Source organism: Lotus japonicus, chromosome 1 (assembly GCF_012489685.1).
Source record: "Lotus japonicus ecotype B-129 chromosome 1, LjGifu_v1.2".
NCBI classification, from domain to species: Eukaryota; Viridiplantae; Streptophyta; class Magnoliopsida; order Fabales; family Fabaceae; genus Lotus; species Lotus japonicus.
The window spans coordinates 124,463,796-124,479,283 of NC_080041.1; the positions used below are offsets into that span (position 1 = coordinate 124,463,796).

At 38.4% G+C, this 15,488-nt stretch overlaps 3 protein-coding genes and 1 non-coding gene across 4 annotated transcripts; 2 read left to right on the top strand and 2 right to left on the bottom strand.

The window, feature by feature from the left end:
- Window positions 1-1,149: 1,149 nt before the first annotated feature.
- On the bottom strand, window positions 1,150-1,666 carry LOC130723965 (uncharacterized). Its single transcript, XM_057575118.1, has 2 exons — window positions 1,511-1,666; window positions 1,150-1,431 (listed from the first exon to the last, which is right to left on the bottom strand). The coding sequence occupies exons 1-2, from the start codon at window positions 1,664-1,666 to the stop codon at window positions 1,150-1,152; spliced, it is 438 nt and encodes a 145-aa protein (XP_057431101.1).
- A 996-nt stretch (window positions 1,667-2,662) lies between these two features.
- Window positions 2,663-7,242, top strand: LOC130730222 (serine/threonine-protein kinase D6PKL1-like). The gene is made up of 3 exons (XM_057582169.1): window positions 2,663-2,863; window positions 3,493-5,380; window positions 6,250-7,242. The coding sequence occupies exons 2-3, from the start codon at window positions 3,699-3,701 to the stop codon at window positions 7,088-7,090; spliced, it is 2,523 nt and encodes an 840-aa protein (XP_057438152.1). The 5' UTR covers window positions 2,663-2,863; window positions 3,493-3,698; the 3' UTR covers window positions 7,091-7,242.
- A 137-nt stretch (window positions 7,243-7,379) lies between these two features.
- LOC130730223 (uncharacterized) lies at window positions 7,380-10,129 on the top strand. Its single transcript, XM_057582170.1, has 4 exons — window positions 7,380-7,986; window positions 8,079-8,135; window positions 8,213-8,333; window positions 8,534-10,129. The coding sequence occupies exons 1-4, from the start codon at window positions 7,808-7,810 to the stop codon at window positions 9,716-9,718; spliced, it is 1,542 nt and encodes a 513-aa protein (XP_057438153.1). The 5' UTR covers window positions 7,380-7,807; the 3' UTR covers window positions 9,719-10,129.
- LOC130734733 (small nucleolar RNA R71) lies at window positions 8,981-9,087 on the bottom strand. Its single transcript, XR_009018079.1, has one exon. It is a non-coding gene; the product is annotated as a small nucleolar RNA R71 (small nucleolar RNA).
- Window positions 10,130-15,488: the final 5,359 nt, after the last annotated feature.

Sequence of the window (15,488 nt, forward strand, 5' to 3'; positions counted from 1 at the left end):
ATGGGTTGGGGTTTGCATGCTCGATGGGTTTCTTTCCTGTTCTATTTGGATCTATTTTCATCTTAATTTCTTTCCTGTTCTATTTGGATCTATTTTCATCTTAATTTCCTAGAATCTTGTATGAAAAAGCCTACCTTTAATTCCAGAAGGAAAAAGTCCATGATGCTCCAAGATCTGAGGTTCAAAATTGGAGTCAAGGATATACTGTGACAAGGAATCATGGAGCTGCAAGCACTTCTGCTTCTATCCTCCAAGTTGGGACTGCATCTGGGACTTCCAGGACAGTAGATGGGGCTGCAGCTGTTACAGGAAATGATTTTCCCATGGCTTCAGGAGATCAACAAGTTGTTGAAGACACTTTACCAACACAGTGCAGCGTTGTCTTGGACAAAACTGTGGGAGAATCTTCTTGACCTTGCTTTGGATGAAGGGAATTACTTTTTGAGAGTGGGAAGGGATAGCTTTTTGTGTGAGGGAATCAAGATCTGACATGGTTCACATGGTTCTTTATTTTTCTTTCTTAAGTAGTTGAATGTGGATCACATGGCCACTAGGATGGTCGAATGTTTTGTAATATTAATGGGTTTTGGTGGACCACTTACTTTGGCCACTAACTTGCTGGATTTGAAATGCATTTTAAATGCTTTTAGCTATCTTTATCCTTCTGTAAACAATGACAATTGGGGTACTTTAACTCCTCCTTATGCATTGATGGTTTACACTCATCTATTTAATTGTCTATGTTGGTTGGATATTTTTAGCTATTTTTAGTACATGGGAACATACACAAAATACTTCCTAATAGTACACAAGATGGAACATACAGCCTTGAACATGCCATTAACAACTCCTTTTCATTACATTCAGTACATGGAACATACACAAAATACTTTCTGATAATACACAAGATGGAACATGAAGGCTTGAACATGCCATTAACAACAAACAAAATGAAGGCTTGCACATGCCATTAACAACAGACAAAATGAAGGCTTGGACATGCCATTAACAACAGACAAAATGAAGGCTTGAAAATGCCATTAACAACAGACAAGTCTAGATAGATAACCAAACATAATTAAACTAAGGCCTTAAACTAATTCTTTCAAGGCTTTCTTTCAACATGCAGCCTTCTTTCAAATCCTTCTTTCAACCCTTTCTCATACAGAAACACCATATTGATACTGTCACAGCAACCAGAGTAAAGAAACATGAGAGCTTCTTCTGGAATCTTTCAACTTCAAGCTTCATCTTGAGCTTCTTAATCTTTTTGTTCAAATCAGAAACAACATTAACATTAACAGAGTTTGAATTCCCAATCTCAGAATTATAACTCATTGCATGACCTTCAACTGCATCTCTTCCCTGAACTGCATCTCTTCCCTCATATGGATCATCAATCCAAAAAAAGAAACCACAATTATGTGGAAGCTGCCACAAGAATACATTTTAGTTACAGATTTTTCAACAAACACAAGCTTAAACTCATTTTGGAAGGCCATACACTTACTTGCCAATTTCTGCATCTGAGAAATCTCCTATCCGAGTTATGTCGAGTACCAGCAGTGTAAATGATCAGAGGAAGACCACATTGACATCTAGCACTTCCACCTGCAGTGATTGTCTTCGACCTTGTGCGAGATGAAGAAGCAGATGAAGAATTCATGGTTTGTGAGAGGAACGCGACTCAGGGAATCTGAAAGGAGAAATCTGAAAGGAGAGGAACGCTTATCAGGGAAGAGGAACGAACGACATGAAGAGGATCGAACGCGACAGAGAAGAAGGCGACTGGAAGAACGCGACTTGAAGAGGATCGAACGCGACTGATTCTGAAACTCGAAGAGAAGAACCTCGACTCAGGGAAGAGAAAAACGCGACTCAGGGAAGAGGAACGTGACTCAGTGAAGAGGATCGAACGAATATGTGAAGAAGATGGGATGAAGAGATGAAATCAAACACTCAGATGTGAAGAACATGGGATGAACCCTAATTTCAACAGGTGAACGAAATTGGGATTGGGATTGGGATTGGGAATTGAGGGTAATTAGGAAAAAGGTTGGGGGTATATGTTTAAGTGGGTTAATTGATGATTAAATCAAGTGGGTTAATTGAGGATTAAATCAAGTTAATTTAGGTTATTAAATGGTAAATTAATTAATTTTTTTTTAATTTTATTTAATGCCATGTCATCAGTTTTTATCTAGTCATCACGCCACTTCATCACTCGCCGGAGCTCCGGGCTCCGGCGAGGACTTGCCCCAAACGATTTTCATTCATAGGGACTTTTTGCACAAATTTTTCCGATCAGGGACCTGGTTCAGACGGCGAAACAAATACAGGGACTAATTTGAGAATTAAGCCTAGAATTAACATCCCATATTTTTTAGTACTCTGAAAATTAAAGTTCCAAAGTACTCCGGAAGATAGTTCTCGCATTTTTTAAAACAATCTAGGGTGGCAAATCGAGTACCTACCCGGGGTCCCAAATCCAACTCTTGTAGTACTAGTAGTATTTTTTTTTATGTTTCCATTTTCACTCATTGAAATAATATTTTTTTTATTTAATTTGACACTTTTTTGAATTTTGATTTCATCATCATGATCGAGTTCTCTTCTGTTCCCTGAGAAATGAGTGGGACCACCCGTCTGTACAAAACAATCAGTGCCATTTGCCGAAAACAGAACACAAACAAACGTACCCAGTGTCTGCATCTCTCTCCCTCTCTCTACCATTATTCTCTCTCAACTCTCTACTCTCTACCTTACCTTCCTCCTTCATTTCGCTCGATGCTTCCCTAGGGTTTCTCTTCTTCCCAGTTGAAGCTGCAGCTGCATCAATGCGCCCATCGCTCTCCACCTACTGGTACTTCTTCCATTTCCGATCCTTTAAGTACACAGCACCCTCTTACTGCGATTAACTTTTTTTCATTCTTCAGTGGCTTGAGTAGTTTATTCTTTACAGCTTCTACCTGTGAAAATGATGCAGTTGGTGTTGGATTTTGCATTCTGTACAAATCTGGATTTCTATAGCTTCCTATGTGTATATAGATATTTTGTTTCTTTTGATTTTTTTCAATTAAAAAAATATTTATTTTTGGTGGGGGCGGTGGGGTGAATCAACCCTAAATTGATAGGACCACACCTCACTTTCTGATTTGATTGATCAGAATTAGATTCATGGCTTAAAGCTTCCAAATTTTTGACATGTATCTTTCTTACAGGGAATTTATTTTTTGTGGGCATTTTCTTCTAATTTAACTCAGAGTGTCTAAACTATTTGAATTATCATGGCTTAAAGCTTACAAATAGATGACAAGTTTCTTTTTAGGGGGAATTTTGTTTTTTTTAAGAGTGCCTAAGCTGTTAGAATTATGACATCAGAAAACTGTGTCAACTGGTTTGTTTCTCAGTTTCTTCTTACTGAAATTGCAGTTTTATTTATTTATTATGTATTGGTTTGCTGATGCTTTCAACTGTTTGCCATTGTATCAGGGTTTGCTAGCTGGTAAAAAGAGTGGATATGCCGTTCAAACTTCAAGTTTGATTTTACCAATGAATGGTTTGGATTTTAGAGGTTGGATTTCAGGTTTTTTCTCCTTGACTGGTGTAAGATGAATCATTGACTTGAGCATTGCGAGTCATAGTGTTTGTGTCAGCTGTACTATGAAACACTAGGTTAGCTGAGCATTTTTGTTGTAATGGGTTCGTTTTCTGGGACTTGTGAAATAGTTGAAACGAGGAAGGAGCGAAGCCCAGGGAAAGCTGTAGGGATTTATCCTTCCGATTCTCAGTTTAACAAGTCTGATAGAAATCTGCTGAAACTGGTATACAAGGATAATCTAGATGATGATATTAATAAGCTGTTTGAATCAATTGCTCTTAAATCATCATCAAGGGATTTGGGCCTTTTCCAAGATGGTACAAGTCCTAAGATGAAAAATGCATCAAAAAAGCCAATCATAATGGGTGTTTCTCGGTCCCCAAAAGCTGGAACTTCTGAGCCTGTTAATTTGAAGCAGGCGTTAAGGGACCATTGCATATCTAAGGCATCAGAAATGGCTGCTATGAAACGATTATCAAAGTCCTCAGCTTCTCCTAGAATATCAGAGGTTGGCAAGATACAGACATTGTACAATTCAGTTGTTGCTGAAACAGGTCAATCTGGGCCTTCTTATGTTGAGAGTAAGGGGTGTACAGTGGAAATTTCTCTTGTACCAGAAAAAAGCAAGTCACCCTCCATGGAGCAAACTTCTCATTCTCATCAAACTTTCCAAATCACATCATCAAGCCCAAGTACAGTTATAATTCAATCACAGTGCGTGGTACCTGTTCAAGCAGAAAAACTTACATCTGCATCTTCTCCATCTCTTTGCAATGCATTTGGAAGCAAATTAGAGTTGCCTGAAAATGCTCCTTCCCCTAAAAAGCTAGGAAATAAGGCCTCTGTTTCAAATACTGCACCGAAAAGTAGGTTGCAAACAGTATCTTCTTCATCTACTTCTGTAAGTGGAAGCAGAGTTAACAAACTGCCACGCCATGCTCCCCGAACAGTTAAAACGGTCACCAAGAACAAGAATCAGAGTAAGAAAAAAGTAAAGGAGGATTCAGGTTTTGCCTCGTGTGGTCCTACATCCAATGAAGTTAATAAGTCAGTTGGTACAGCTCAGCTGGTTTGTGAGAGATGTAGGTGTGCATTAGAAACTAGCCTAGAAACTAAAAGTGAAGGAAAAAGCCAAGATATCATGGCATTAGACTCTACCAGTCCTGTAAATGGAGTGAACTTGAATAATGTGCACTCTGGTTCAAATAAGGCTGATTTGGCATCAACTAGCAGCAATAAAAGCAAAGCAGTCACAAAAGTGAAGAAGAACACCAAGTTGAAAGAGCAACTTGAATTTTCGCAAAGTTCAAAGAGTAGTCAAGGTGAGTACAGTAGTAGTACAAGTACCAGTGATGAGAGCAATGTAAGTGGCTCAAGTTGCGGCACCAGGCCTCATATGTCGAAGGATGTTAGGTGGGAAGCCATTCGACATGCTCAAATGCAGTATGGAGTCTTGGGCTTGAGACACTTCAATCTTTTGAAGAAACTTGGTTGTGGAGACATTGGGACTGTATATCTTGCTGAACTAATTGGCACAAGTTGCTTGTTTGCTATAAAGGTCATGGACAATGAATTTTTGGCAAGAAGGAAGAAGATGCCTAGGGCTCAAACTGAAAGAGAAATACTAAGGATGCTGGATCATCCATTTCTTCCCACACTGTATGTGCAGTTTACATCAGATAATCTGTCATGTCTGGTCATGGAATTTTGTCCGGGTGGAGATCTTCATGTTCTACGGCAGAAGCAGCTTGGTCGGTGTTTTTCAGAGCCAGCAGCTAGGTAGGAAACTAATAACTTGAGCATTTTATTTTCTGTTAGGTCAGAAAGTATATGCAAACCAGCTTAATTTGAGGAGTGCAACAAATGATATAATATCTTGAGTATCTCCTGGTATAAATAATTGTTTAACTTGCATAATTGTTCTTTCTGACTTTGCTGTTCTTGTTGTGCTCATTCTCATGTTTTAATTTTATTATGAATATCTGTTTTATTTAGTGCCCTCAATAGGTTTTTTACATGTTAGTTCTGGATAATATATGCTTTATTGCTGAACTTATATTGAACATGATTCTCTGATATCCATGCCGCTGCATAATTTAAGGGTAATTTTTCACTGGTTAGTCGTGAAGTTTCTGTTTCCTTTTGTAATCTTTTAGTTGAAATACAGTCAGTAGCTTGTTTCGCCCAATTGTTCTTCATGATTACTTGGGTATTATCCATCTTTGTTCGTAGAACTTTTGTTCCTTCTATAAATTCAATAGAGCCAAAAGTAGTTATGCAACAAAATTCTGTCCGTGACACTTTGGTTACTGAGATGAGGCTTATACTGCCATCTCTTTTATCTGCTTTTGTGCAACCTTGCGCAATAGATGATGCATATGTCTTTTGTCCATGCTTTATCCAGAAATCCTATCTTCCCCCTGCATCCACCTACTAAATCACCAGCCTCTTACTGCCACTGCACTTGTATTTTTTGAACCTGGTAGTGTTCTCCACTAGTGTGACCTCTGTTCCTCATTGCCCTTTGTTTAACATTGACATAGGAGAGGTTGTTTTTATTATTGCTTGATTTGGGATATTATTTCTTTGTGCACCATATAGTGGAAATCAATTGCCTGTTTCTGAAACTCCATACATGTATCATGCAGGTTTTATGTTGCTGAAGTCCTTCTTGTTTTGGAATACTTGCACATGCTTGGAATTGTTTACCGTGATTTGAAACCTGAAAACATTCTTGTTCGTGAAGACGGACACATTATGCTCACAGATTTTGATCTGTCGTTGAGGTGTTCTGTTAGTCCCACGCTTCTGAAATCATCTTCTGATGTTGACCCTGCAAAAGTTTCTGGTCTTAGTGCTCAAGCAAGTTGCATTGAGCCATTCTGCATTCAACCATCTTGTCAAGTTTCATGCTTCAGCCCTAGATTCTTACCTGCAGCTGCAAAAGCAAGGAAAATAAAAGTTGATGCTGTTGCCCATGTCAGATCACTGCCACAGCTTGTGGCCGAGCCCACAGATGCAAGATCAAACTCATTTGTCGGTACACATGAATACTTGGCGCCTGAGATCATCAAAGAAGAGGGACATGGAGCTGCAGTTGATTGGTGGACATTTGGTGTTTTTCTCTATGAACTTTTATATGGTAGAACACCATTCAAAGGTTCTAACAATGAAGAAACATTGGCAAACGTGGTGTTGCAAAGTCTTAGATTCCCTGACAACCCATTTGTTAGTTTTGAAGCGAGGGATCTGATTAGAGGGTTGTTGGCCAAAGAGCCTGAAAGCCGTTTGGGTTCTGAGAAAGGTGCTGCTGAGATTAAACAGCATCCCTTCTTTGAGGGCCTTAACTGGGCCTTAATTCGATGTGCTATTCCACCAGAACTTCCAGAGTTTTGTGACTTTGGAGTTTCAGACATGACCTCACAGGACAAGGGTGCCAAGTATTTAGAGTCTAAAGCAGGAGAGCATGTGGAATTCGAGTTGTTTTAAAGACACTGATGTCTTTGGAGAGTGAAATTCATGTTGTGGATTCCCCATGTTTATGGCTGCATGCTCCACTGTAACTTATATGCAAGTACTGTTGCAAATTAGTTCTGATGATTTAGGAGGTTAAAGTTTTCAGATAATGATTTTGATCATAAGTTTTTGTCCAAATCATAATTCGAGGTTTTCTAAATCTAAAATCAAAGTTCCATTCCAAACCCAAACTAAAGGCCATCTGGCAAATTAACATCAGATTGATATGGAATTGGATCCTCCCATTTTCTTTAACAACTTGAGCGATGACTGGTGGGATGCAATCATGCAAATGCTTAACCGAATGTATGTTTATAAAGAAAGTAGGATGTTAATTACTATTCCATTTTTTTTATACAAAATACAAGTATTTATCTTATAAATGACAAATAGGTTTAAATGCATTTTAGGTCCTCTTAATAAAAATTCAATATAAAAATTATACAATGAATTTATATTAATTGTATTAATTTAAATAGACCAAAAAATAGACCGACATAGCTTTCTGAATGACTTAAGAGTTAAGAAGACTATCTTTTTAACTAAATGTGGTTTTTATTTTTTTTTAACTTATCTATCTATTAATTTTGCATGGCCTGGTCTGAGCCTAATATAAGCTGTTATAACTTATAAGCATAGTAGGTGGTTTAACCTATTTACTTCAGAGCTGCGTGCTCCAGTGACTCGTCCATGGCGCTCTCAGATGACTATGATCACGTTATCCTGCTCTGTATAGACCCCGAGCCAAAAGAAGAAACAGCGGAGACCCTAAACGAAGAGATTCTCGTGTCAACCACAGATATCCTCGTTTGGGATTTGCCAACCATTCTCAGTTTCAAGACAATCAAAGTTCAGGCACACCGCAGTAGGTTAGTCACTTCACACTATTCACTCTCTCACACACATGCTTATACCTCAAGTGTCGATTAAGCTGCCAATGTTTTCATTCTCTGTGCAACAGGCTCATTGAACAATCTTTGTATTTCCGAAGCTTCTTCCGCGGGATCAGCAGCGTCAGGTACACTATATGTTGTCATTCTTTTTAGATTAAACTCAAGAGCTTGCATCAAACCATGCTTCTTGTTACTCGTGTAGGGAACCATGCTTGGGCTCTATTACTATCAATTGGAATGTGAGTGAGTTTCTGCAAATTCTTAAGCATATGTATGGCTGTCAAGTGGATATTGCCAAGGATAACCTCACCGCTCTCCGTGAGGTACATGCTTTCTTCCTTAGTCCAATGCTGTTGTACATTAGGAACTATCAAGATTGATCAGGAAATCCGTCAATGTGAATGTATCAATGTAGTGATTTTTTTTATTTTGAGGAGTTTAAATTTGTGAGTTATAACTATGGTATTCATCATTTTCACAGTCCATTCGCTAATGCTGTTAGTACTTTTCTTGTATGGCTCAGTGTGCGCTTTATTTTGGAGTGGAGACACTTATCTTAAAGTGTGAGAGGTTTTCTGAGGGATTACTGCCCAAAAGAACAATGTCGCTGAGGGAATGCTGTTACCCTACTCCCAAATCTTATGACTATGCGGGTAGCATTATGGTGCCACCGATCTATGCTAGCAGTTTCGAAAGCATGCCTGATCTTATCAGTCTTGTCAAACAGAACCAATTTGGGGGAGGGATCACTGAAGACCCTTACTTACATTTGGTTAGATTTTTAGGCATATGTGGTATTGTCAAGATAAAAGGAGCCTCAGACGATGCCATCCGCTTAAGGCTTTTCCCCTTCTCTTTGAAAGACGAGGCTGATAATTGGTTATATGATCAACCAAAAAGGAGCATATACACATGGGATGACTTGGCCAGCCAATTTATGGGGAGATACTTCCACTTCTATAAACGGGCCAAGATGAGAAATGAAATTACATTTTTTGTCCAACAGGATAATGAGTCTCTCTATGATGCTTGGGAGAGATTTAAGGAGTTATTGAGAAAATGCCCTCAACATTCCCTTCCTGAATGGCTGCAGGTCCGGACCTTCTACAACGGTTTGGTACCCTCTGCTCAAGACATGTTCGATGCAGCCTGTGGTGGATATGTCAGTTTGAAGACTCCAGAAGAAGCCCTAGATATCATTGAAACTTTGGCTGTCAATGCTGCAAATTCTTGGAGTGATATGCAAAGCCAAAGAGGAGCGCTAGAAGTTGAAACCCCTGATGCTCTCCAGGCTCAAATCAAGGTGCTGTCTCAACAGTTGGCGAGGTTGACACAACAATTATCAAGCATGCAAGCTAAGGCGGTTGCCACACCCACCTTAGATTGTGACTTCTACAAGGACCCATATGAAAATGGGAATTATCAAGCCAACCAACAAGTAGAACAAGTTAACATCTTGGGGCAACAAAATTCTTTCAGCCAAGGATGGAATAATCAATTTGATTTTTCCCAAGGCCCACAAGATAGTCTAGGAAACTCCTCCTTCCAAGGCCAAGGAGAGTCATTTAACTACAGCTCCGACAGACTTGCCTCATTGGAAAACATCGTTAAGAAGTTGGCCATTAATACGTCCAATTTTGTCAGTGAGTTTCAAGAACCAAGAGGTCTCTTTGAAGAATTTGGAGAATCAAGTAGGGAAAATTACTAAGCACCTGGCAGAGCGAACCCCAAGCACTTCAGGTTCACAGGTAGAGTGCAACACTATTCATGTGAGATGTGCCTATGGTGAGCCCGAAGAAGAAGAAACAAGGGATTGTGACAAATTTCATAAAATCCCACCTTAAATTTGATTTGTGTGATCATTCCCTACCTGAATTTATGATTAATAGATGGATACAGGCCTTCACAATGAGATTATTCCATTATAGAATCTTGCATATTTTTTCTGTTTCAATCAAAGCAAGTTTTATTTTAAGTTATTGTGAGAGTCATGGATGCTTTGCTCAACAGATGAGTATACTGTATAACCTTTAGGAATGTGGATCGAGATTGATTGATGCTTAGATGAAAGATTGGATTGCACTCTTAAACGACCTTTTGCACTTTTATTGGTCTTTCACTTCTTTTGGTTTTAAGATGTTAAAATAAAAGAGGGTCAACGCATATAGGACGAGTAAGAGAACATACCATCACTCTGTCTCTCAGTCATCCAATGACCTTGTTTGTTCTAATTGTAAAATTCTCTTCTCCAGTAAGAGAGTGAAGTGTGGTGTGAATTATGCACACAACATCACTATGTCTCCCAATCAAACTAAGAATTTGTTAATGTTATCTTAGTTGAAGAGTCGCTAAGGGAACGGAGGCATTGATCACACCATTGTCTCCCCCAACAAATTTGAAGTTAAAGTGAGCTAGTTTAAACAGCATATACCTCTTAACCATTCCTTGTGAACTATCAATATCAGTGCTTGGTTGTTTTTTATCATGCAAACTATTCATCTTAGAGTTCTTTCTAATTTCATCATCCTCCTACAAAAGCTTACTCCCTAATTTAGCTTAGCATCCTTTCATTCTCCATATCTCTTGATAAGTCTTGCATGTTCTTCAACTATTGGTGTGCATCTTCTCTAAGAAACCCGAGTGTCTGGGTGGCCAAACACCTTTGAGTAGTTTATTTCGCACGACCCTTATATTTATATGCAGTAGATCATTGATGCATCCTTTGAGTAGTTTATTTCGTGCGACCCTTACATTTATAAGCACTAGATAATTGATGCATCACAATAAAAGGTTGTTTGTTTAAAAAAAAAAAGGAATCATTTAGCCTTTCGAAGATGGGGACAGTATAGAATGTAGAGTTTAGTTTTATGATGTATTTTCTGAATTGGAATGCTAGGGCCTGCAGCTAAATGCTTCCCTGTTTTAATGAAGGACTTGACTCAAAGACATTGATTGTCTTGCCTAGCTTTGTTTGAAACAAGAGTTAATGGAAATCAAGCTTCTCATATAGTTAACATGTTGCCATGTTGGGGTTCCAGGGCGAGTTTTTGGCTGATGCAGAAAGTTTCTCAGGAGCTATTTAGTTGTTGTCCGATCCTGAAGTGATTTCTTTGGAGGTGTTGGAGTCTCACAGACAATTCATTCATGTCACAAACAATTGTCCAATTGTGGGGTGTGCGCTATCCTGTAGATAACTGATTTTTATAGTTTTTTTAGATAACTTTTCTTTAATATTTCACTTCTTTAATAGTTTTTTTAGATGACATTTGTGGCTTGCATTCAATTGGAAAATTAATATTTGCTTGGATTTGAAGGGAAATGACCTAAGTTTCTGTCATCTTACAGATAAAAACATGGCTTAAATACTCTTTTGGTCCTTGAAATTGTAAAGGGAATCAAATCTGATCCCTGTAAAATTTTCGCATCAAATTGGGTCCCTGAAATTATTTTTTTAATCTAATTAAGTCATTTTGCTCAATTTTGACTAGTCAACGGTCCAGTGGAAAGCCTAGTCAGCTAAGGATGGCCACATGCACTTTTTTCACATCAATTTTAGTCCCTTAAAAAATATTTTAATCAATTTTAGTCCTTGTTCTTCCACCTTCCTCTTCCACTTTCTTCCTCTTCCTCCATAACTCAAATCCTTAAACCTAGAAATTCAAAACCCTAAAAAAAAACTATATGTTTATCACATTCACCTTGTTCTTCCTTTTGAATTTATGTGATTTGAGTTATGGAGGAAGAGAAAGAAGGTGAAAGTGGAAGAACATGAAGGTGGAAGAACAGAAACTAAAATTGATTAAAATTCTTTTCAAGGGACTAAAATTGATGTGAAAAAATCCACGTGGCCGTCCTTAGCTGACTAGGCTTGCCACTGGACTGTTGACCGGTCAAAATTGAGCAAAAGGAGTTAATTAGATTAAAAAAACAATTTTAGGGACCCAATTTGATGCGAAAATTTTACAAGGACCAGATTTGATTCCCTTTACAATTTCAAGGACCAAAAGGTTATTTAAAAAACATTACCTATAGATGTTTTACAAGGTTGAGTTCATTACTGCATCTTTTGGAATTTCTTTTCTTTGGTTTAAGGTGTTCAAGCTATGGCTGAATTGAAGTTTAGTTTAAAAATCAAATCTGTTCAAACAGATGGTGGCACTGAATTCAAACCCTTGGGCCCATATTTTCAGAAACTAGGCATTAATCATAGGCTTACTTGTCCTCATACACATCATCAAAATGGTAGTGTTGAGAGGAAGCATCGCCATATTGTAGAAACTGGATTGTCTCTTCTAGCTTGTGCTTACATGCCTACTTCCTACTGGGACCATGCTTTTCTTACTGCTACCTTCCTCATCAATAGACTACCTACTCCTGTTTTGGATAACATCAGTCCTTACCATAAGTTTTTCAACACTCCTGCTGATTATTCTATCCTTAGAGTGTTTGGAAGTGCATGCTATCCTCATCTTAGGCCTTACAATTCCTCTAAATTGTCCTTTAGGTCTAAGGAGTGTGTGTTTCTTGGCTATTCCTCCTCTCATCAAGGTTATAAGTGCCTAGCAGCTGATGGTAGAATTTACATCTCTAAAGATGTTAAATTTAATGAGTTCAAGTTTCCATACACCACTTTATTTTCTCCTCCTTGTCCTGATTCCAATAATGCACATATTTCCTCTATTATTCCTGTTGTTACTTCTGTGCCTCATGTGCAGCAACCAGTTCTTAGTCACCAATCTTCCCAGTCTACTGGCAGCACATCTCAAGTATCTCCTGCACCACTTCAGTCTCCACAGCAGAGTCCAGCTTCTGCAGTCAACAGTTCTGCCACTCAAGCAGCTCCAGTTACTGGTTCTGGTTCAGCAACCACTGCATCTGCACCTTCCAATTCCTCTTCTCAGCCTCAACCAGTGGCTAATGTGCATCCCATGCAAACCAGGGCAAAGTCTGGCATTGTTATGCCAAGGCTTTTTCCCACTCTGCTTCTAGCACAGGCAAAACCTACAACCACTAAGCATGCTCTTAAAGACCCTAAGTGGTTGGCAGCTATGAAGTCTGAATATGAAGCTCTCATGACCAACAATACTTGGACTTTGGTGCCTCTTCCCAAGGGAAGACATCCTATAGGGTGCAAGTGGGTGTTTAGAATAAAGGAAAATGCTGATGGCTCAGTTAATAGGTATAAAGCCAGACTTGTGGCTAAGGGATACCATCAAGTGAAAGGTTTTGACTATGCAGAAACTTTTTCTCCTGTAGTTAAACCTATTACAATTCGTTTGATTCTTACCCTGGCTGTGTCTAAACAGTGGCATATTCACCAGCTTGATGTGAATAATGTCTTTCTTCATGGTGCCCTCCAAGAAGAAGTATATATGCAGCAGCCTGCTGGTTTTCAAAGTTCAGACAAGACCCTAGTTTGCAAGCTGAACAAAGCTTTATATGGGCTCAAACAGGCTCCAAGAGCTTGGTTTGATAGGTTGAAGACAGCTCTAATCAAATTTGGGTTCAGGGCAAGCTGTTGTGATCCTTCCCTCTTTACTTTCCATCATAAGTCAAGTATCATCTATATTTTGGTCTATGTAGATGACATCATTATCACAGGGAATTTTCTGCCCTTTATTCAAGAGGTTGTTCAAAAGCTTAATTCTGAATTTGCTTTAAAACAATTGGGTCAGTTAGACTATTTTCTTGGTGTTCAAGTCCATCACTTGCAAGATAGGTCTCTCCTACTTACTCAGACCAAATACATTGGTGATCTTCTTGAACGAGCAGACATGGCTGAAGCTAAAGGCATCTCTACACCTATGGTCAGTGGTGCCAAACTAAGCAAGCATGGAGCAGATTATTTTGCAGATCCTACACTCTATAGGTCCATAGTTGGGGCCTTGCAATATGCCACTCTTACCAGACCTGAAATAAGCTTTTCAGTCAACAAAGTGTGTCAATTTCTCAGTCAGCCCTTGGAGGAACATTGGAAGGCAGTTAAGAGGATATTGAGGTATCTAAAGGGTACAATTTATCATGGCTTGCATATCAAGCCTTGTTCTCTGCACTCTCCAGTAGCTCTAGTGGCATACTGTGATGCTGATTGGGGATCTGATCCTGATGACAGGAGATCCACCTCAGGGTCATGTGTTTTCTTTGGTCCTAATCTTGTCTCTTGGACCTCTAAGAAGCAAACTTTGGTAGCCAGGTCTAGTACTGAAGCAGAATATCGGAGTCTTGCTAATACCTCAGCTGAGTTGCTATGGATTCAATCATTGTTACAAGAGCTGCATGTTCCATTCACAGTTCCCAGAATTTTCTGTGATAATATGGGAGCTGTTGCATTAACTCATAATCCAGTTTTGCATACCCGCACCAAACATATGGAACTTGACATTTTTTTTGTTAGAGAGAAGGTGCTGAATAAGTCTTTGTTTGTTCATCATGTTCCTTCCATTGATCAGCTTGCTGACCTCTTCACCAAAGCACTTTCTCCTACTCGTTTTGAAGACCTTAGAAGCAAACTTAATGTGACCGAGAAACTAGTTTCTCACCCACCTTCAGTTTGAGGGGGTGTATTAGGATATATGTAGTCACATGCTGACATGGCATTGCTGACATGTCAATCTGTAACAGAATTAGTTATTAGGTGTAACAGAATTAGTTACTGTGTAACTGATTCTCTCTCTCTCTCTCTTAGTAACAGCTTGCTACGCAAGCTTCTCTGATTCTCTATAAATAGCTAAATGCTATTCATTGTAATTCAACTTTTCAGAAATACAATTCAGTTTACAATTCAGTTAGAATATTAACAGGTATTAAAACAAAGGTTTCAATCTTTACTAAGGAATTGGTATAATAACATCTTGGATGGAAGAAATAACTTCGAATAAGGGTGAAGTGAATGGTTGAGACTTGAGAACAAGTTATTGATTTAAAGAATCATACCTCTACCTTTAGTATGACTTTTCTCTTTATTTATCTCTAGCATTAAGTGGAAATATAAATGAGTTACTCAGAGAAAAAAATTAAGAAAGATCGTTTGAGTAAAATCTGCATCTGGTGCTTCTGAATTGCTTATATCTTATGTGACATTTTAGGCTCATAGAAATATTTTTAAACAACAGAAATAAGTAAATCGTGGAAGAGATGCTCTTAGTTACTACAATTACTTCTCAAATATATATTTCCATACTTGCTGCAATTTTTATATCTACTTCTAAAGATTTTTATTCTATTATGTGCTTCCAAATAACTTTTTTTTACAATGAATAAAAGTTTGGGTGACTTCATCACTATCACAAGTTAGGACATGCTTCTAAAACCATATGTAGTTTATAGAGATATTTATAAATCGTCCATCAATACATCTCTTACTTCGTAATGAGAATAGAACACACAACCTTATAAGGGAAAGTCATTCGCCATTACCAACTGAGCCGACATGTATTGATCGATCCAATTGAATTCATCCGCTAAAATTTGAATTTAGA

Coding starts and splice junctions, on each gene's coding strand:
- LOC130723965 (XM_057575118.1), bottom strand. CDS start 1,666: ATGAATTCTTCATCTGCTTCTTCATCTCGCACAAGGTCGAAGACAATC. Junction 1,432..1,510: donor TCAGATGCAGAAATTGGCAA/GTAAGTGTATGG, acceptor TTCTTGTGGCAG/CTTCCACATAATTGTGGTTT.
- LOC130730222 (XM_057582169.1), top strand. CDS start 3,699: ATGGGTTCGTTTTCTGGGACTTGTGAAATAGTTGAAACGAGGAAGGAG. Junction 5,381..6,249: donor TTTTCAGAGCCAGCAGCTAG/GTAGGAAACTAA, acceptor TGTATCATGCAG/GTTTTATGTTGCTGAAGTCC.
- LOC130730223 (XM_057582170.1), top strand. CDS start 7,808: ATGGCGCTCTCAGATGACTATGATCACGTTATCCTGCTCTGTATAGAC. Junction 7,987..8,078: donor GTTCAGGCACACCGCAGTAG/GTTAGTCACTTC, acceptor TCTGTGCAACAG/GCTCATTGAACAATCTTTGT. Junction 8,136..8,212: donor CGCGGGATCAGCAGCGTCAG/GTACACTATATG, acceptor TTACTCGTGTAG/GGAACCATGCTTGGGCTCTA.